General features: G+C 44.9%; 1 protein-coding gene across 2 annotated transcripts; it reads right to left on the reverse strand.

Moving 5' to 3' along the window:
- Nucleotides 1-321: 321 nt before the first annotated feature.
- LOC123402057 (exosome complex component RRP45A-like) lies at nt 322-4,542 on the reverse strand. 2 transcript variants are annotated; one of them, XM_045095917.1, is made up of 9 exons: nt 4,281-4,531; nt 3,953-4,162; nt 3,773-3,868; nt 3,564-3,678; nt 3,237-3,317; nt 2,951-3,139; nt 1,462-1,730; nt 1,314-1,369; nt 322-771 (listed from the first exon to the last, which is right to left on the reverse strand). In XM_045095917.1, the coding sequence occupies exons 1-9, from the start codon at nt 4,406-4,408 to the stop codon at nt 569-571; spliced, it is 1,347 nt and encodes a 448-aa protein (XP_044951852.1). In that variant the 5' UTR covers nt 4,409-4,531; the 3' UTR covers nt 322-568. The 2 variants fall into 2 exon arrangements, with proteins under 2 accessions (XP_044951852.1, XP_044951853.1); XM_045095918.1 differs by having other exon boundaries at nt 601-771; nt 1,565-1,730; nt 4,281-4,542.
- Between the last annotated feature and the right edge of the window lie 513 nt (nt 4,543-5,055).

The following is a 5,055-nucleotide window of genomic DNA, read 5'->3' on the forward strand; positions in this document are numbered from 1 at the left end:
GGAGCGGAGGGGTCGCCAACCTCCTGTGGACCATCACCAGTTCACCACGTACTGTAGCAGGCACGACCGAGGCTGGAGGACATTGTAGCATGACTGAAGAACGTGAGGGGAGGAGCTCCAGCCTCCAGGCCAACGCTGAGAGCAGGACCCACTCGCCCTCATGGCAAGCCATGCTATTATTGACGTTCTTCACCCAATTTTGCACCAGTTAACAGACAACTGCACTTCTGAAGAGTTGAGGCAAACTTTGCCTCTTCTGTTTCAAAAAGGAAAATACATAAGACAGTCCACAAGAACAAAATGCATGATGACCCGCCACCCTTAATGAAGGTCCTTCAGTAAGGAAAGCGTTGCCTAGAGAGATGTTCCATTTGACTGCCTCCAGAGCACATATGTTAATATGTAGCTGGAAGCTACATGATGGTTGCATAGCAAAAGAGAGCGCTATTACTCGCTTAAAATCTCATGATGTAACCCTGTAGCATGTGCACCGTCAATAGAATAAGAAAAGCTAACTAATTGTGTCTACAACCATCATGCAAGCAAGACCTGTAGGGTTACAGTCAATCTAACTATTGCCATGTTGTTTCTTCTTCCTTCTGTGTTTAGGTTTGACGGCATCTATTAGACTCTTAGGTGATCTGCTTTCCTTGACCTCATCCGACTCTCCAGTCGATCTAGAATTTGACACGCTTTTCACCTCTGGATTAGATTCAATCAACATTGGTTTGGTATCCTCCTGCTTGTCGTCGCTCGGTATAGCTGGTGGATCTGCACATTCCAAGGAAAATTTCCAGAATTGAGAAGGATGTGTATGTATGTCATATCAAAGAATCATTCTTGTCCAGTTAAGAGAACACAAGTTTTCTACAGTAAACACATGCAATAGTTCTGCTGATGGTTTTAACTTCAAAAAAAAATCTCCATGCTCTGGCTAGAGAATGTAACATGCTTCGCTTGACACATTCTCTTGGAAACAGGCATGTTCAACAATAAATGAACCAACTAGAAGGATATTGGTCGACTAGAACAAGATAGACATATATACATATCCAAATTTGAAAAAGAATCATGTTATGTTAATGATTTTATTGGGTTCAGTTCGCCGTGGAGAATAACTCAGCCAAAGCATGCTTAGCATATGGAACACATGTTTCAGCACTTGTAACAGATCATATTTCATGGCTAGTGAGGACTAGAATTGAAAGCTGAAGCATGAACCCAATGTTCGGGAAATTCATTATAGACAGTAAGCACTCAGATCATGCAACTAGACAAAAATGAAAATAACAGGCGAACAAAATTCACAGTACCAGCCAACTGAGAGATTCTGAGGGAGCTTAATGAAACTCCTTTGGAGTATGGATCCCTGCATTGCAAAAATTAGGGTGGTTGGCGAAACATATATCAAGCGACTATTTAATGCACGGAATTAGAGAAGTGCAGCACTCCGGTAGCTACCAATTTGATGGGCCACCAACGAATGTGGATGTTTGTTTGTGTTTAACAGCTCGGTCCACATTCAAGGGAGAAATCCTTTTTATATTTTGATGATCATCATCACCTTTGTTTATCTGCTGACCATCATTGGGTGCCTTCGAGGCTTGGTTTTCCAATGCACTATGAGTGCTCTCCTTCATAGTTATATCAGGAACGTTAACTTTTTTAGCCACTAATGCTGGAGTACGCTTTACTTTCTGCAATGCCTTTTCAGTAGTGTAATCATCAACCTGGAAAAAAACGAATAACATGGGTTTGATCCTTAGAATAACATGCATATATGATTGTCAAAATAGAACGAGGCTCAGAAAGTCACATAATTTACAGGCAGCCGGCTCATTCAGAGAGCTGTTAAACACACATGCTGATGGATTGATCCAAGGGTTTGATTTGCTACTTTGAGACCAACCACCAAGAGGACAAAATAGGGGTCAATTTGGTATCAGATGGGTGTGGTAACCAGGCCCATGGCACCAATGGCATGGCCATGCTAAGAAGCACCGATACGGAGATACGGACACAGGGATACGGCAGGGTATATAAATATTTAGAAAAATAAAGATTAAATGAGAATTTTTCGATGAGAATTTTTTTAAGTTGAGAGTACTGAATACATGTTGACTCAGTTTCATTAATGAAGGACTTTGAGCAGGTGGATATGTAATAAGGCCCAATTTCAGAAAACCCTAGACTAAGTCAGCTCCTCCATCTGTACCCCTTCTCATTCTGCCTCCCTTTGCTTCAGCTGCCTGAGCGCAGCAGAACAGGAGATAACGACTGTGCCACCGCATGTACCTTCTTGCTCGTCGGTAGCTTCTGTCACCATCTTCCTCTCCGCTTGAATCTTCCTCCCTGTCGGCCGCAGTCTCCATCCTTCTCCCTGCCCAGAGCTTCTTCCTTGTTGGCAGCCACCTTCCAATCTTCATCCCAGCCTGGATCTTCTTCTCGCCAACGGCCGCTGTTCCCATCTCCCTCCCTGCCCATATCACAGCCGTATCTGCCCAGTGTCCCAGCCTATCCTTATTTATTTTAATTATTTTAAATTGGAAAAAGAGGATACTCGGGGATACACGTATCTCCACATATCCCAGTGAATCCCCGTATTCCGTATGTACCACAACAGGACACGGCCAATGTTGCCATATCGGTGCTTTCTAGTGGCCACATGCCTGACCAACACAATGTCAAATTTCTATTTTTCTAACATCATTTTGTTTCCTTCTTTATGCTATACAGGGATGTTCAGCATGGAACTTTGTGGGTGGCTTTTGGCTTAGTATTTTGATCTTCAATAGAGGAAACATGTTACATGTCAGAGTGGTTAACCACAATTATAGAGTTCATGAACTACATTCTCGAGTCACAACCGCTGCTACAGTTTAATGTTTCATAGAACATTAAAACAGATATCCAAATTGTAATGAAATATTAGTGATGCAACTTGGCTCACCTCTCTCTTTATTTTGCTTGTTATATCAGCAGCTTTAACTGAAGCAATCCTTAAACACTGCATGATAACACTAGACATGACACCCTCTCCACCAGCTTTCTGAATGGCACAGACATCACCATTCGAGTTAATCGTAGCTGTCATCCTTCCTCCCATAACAGCTTCTTCCTTGTACGTTGGATCGATAACCTACATACAAAAATTCAGCCAAAGACTGTCAGAAGAAGAGAGAAACATGATGGTTGTTAATAACACCCCTTTCATGTTCAGAAATATTGAAATATACCATGATATTACCGTCACCAAAATATGCAAAGGTTACAGCTATAGGGAGATGATGAATTGTTAGGGGAAGTGGGTCCCTGACCTGTAATATACAATAAAGATAGAACATAAGATAAATTCCATGGCAGTGACAGGACCAGCATTTGACAGTTAATAATGGGGTTGTTTTTGTGAGTACATATTACAGGAAGCTCTGCAAGTCATATATATTTGGTACTTCTCATTACAGCGACACAGCAAACTGGAGAATGTGGTGCTTTGTAGGTCCAGCTAGAACTTAGGAATGGGTGAGCAAGAGAATGTACAATATAACACCTTATATGCCTACCTCAGAGTCATGTACTGTAACTTGCTGACCATCATCCCCACCAACCGTGCATTCAGGCCTCCGGAATGTAGACAAAGCTGCCAATGCAGCGATGTTAGCTGCATCGATGAGATTCCTGAGAGAAACGTCCATATCAATTCACGCGGTTAGCGCTCTACCCAGAAGCATTAACTCATTAATCACATCAGTAGGCAATATACAACCCATACCCCTCATTGTCCAGAATGTGAAGGTCAACACGCACCGACCAGACATGCTTCCCTGCAACAACACACAGGGATTCCATATCCACGGCTCTGCTCTCCCTGCGACACCACCGAGAATCCTCATTAAACTCCACACTTCAACTCTTTGACAAAAAAGGAACTACCAAACAGCCATCCGGAGACCTTAGGCCACGATCAATGACACGGCCCAACTCAATAGCTGCTTCCCCAGGTCGCCCCGGCTCAAAGGCAGGATCAGCCATGGGCGAGAACTCGGTGAAGATGGCCAGCGTGCCCTCGTTAGGCCTGTCCTTGTACGGCTGGACCAATTGGGCAGTCACATAACCCATCACACGCGTTTCGCCGAGCTCCACCTCCGCCGAGCCATCCTCCCTACAGATTCCAGCAGCAGCTTCAGCCAAAGATTGAAGCGCGAGCAAAGGAGTTCCCTGAGCTCAAACCGACGGACGCGCGGAAGAAGAGGAATGGAGAGGGGATTGAGCCAAGGTACCTGCCGAATGCGATTTTGAGCTTGCGGAAGTCGAAGGGGCGGCGGCCGTCGACGCGGAGGTCCGACTGGAGGGCTTGCTCGATGAACTCCCGCTCGTTCACCGTCGGGCGCCACCGCGGGTCCATCATCTCGTTGCTCGCCGGCGGCGGGAGCTAGGGTTTTAGACGCGGCCGAGGCGGGGGCGGGGGGTTGTTTGTGCCCTTTTTGAGTGAGTTTGGGTAATGTTTTGGTTGGTGCCCAAATGTGTTCTGCCCAAATTTTGGTACTCTATGTTAGTTTGGTCCTTGTACTTTGGTTGATGCCAAAATTATGGAGCCTATGAAAAACTGCCCACTTATCTCAGCCCTTGTTTGTTCGGGATTCAACTTCATAGAATTATGGATTGATTTTGTTGGGGAATCGGCTGCAGTAAAGAACTAAAGATTGGTCGTTTCTTATTTGGTAACAAAAGCTGTGAAAACGACTTTGAGCTGATGAAAGGACTAAAATGCCGCTAGAGTATTGAAATGAATGTAAGAGCTTCTCTAGCACACTGTAAAAGTTGATCCTTAAAAAAACATATAAGGGACACTGGAAATCGTTTCTATGGTACAAAATTGTCCCGAACAGAGCACATCCCGTAAATGAAATTGTATCCCACTATAGCTCATTTTTTCCTTTTTTTTTCTCCCGTCTCCGGCCACGGCGTGCCTCACTCTGGCACACCAGCTCGCCCCGGCGTCACCCGCCTCGTCCAGCGTCGCCCGTTCCGGGCCACGCAAGCACTGGAGGAGCC

Source organism: Hordeum vulgare, chromosome 6H (genome assembly GCF_904849725.1).
Source record: "Hordeum vulgare subsp. vulgare chromosome 6H, MorexV3_pseudomolecules_assembly, whole genome shotgun sequence".
NCBI classification, from domain to species: domain Eukaryota; kingdom Viridiplantae; phylum Streptophyta; class Magnoliopsida; order Poales; family Poaceae; genus Hordeum; species Hordeum vulgare.

What these genes read in the sequence shown, in the direction of transcription:
- LOC123402057 (XM_045095917.1), bottom strand. Translation starts at nt 4,408, where the DNA reads ATGATGGACCCGCGGTGGCGCCCGACGGTGAACGAGCGGGAGTTCATC. An exon ending in TTGGTGACGGTAATATCATG is followed by an intron (nt 3,140 to 3,236) that starts GTATATTTCAAT and finishes TTTTGTATGTAG; the next exon opens with GTTATCGATCCAACGTACAA. An exon ending in CAGAATCTCTCAGTTGGCTG is followed by an intron (nt 772 to 1,313) that starts GTACTGTGAATT and finishes TGGAATGTGCAG; the next exon opens with ATCCACCAGCTATACCGAGC.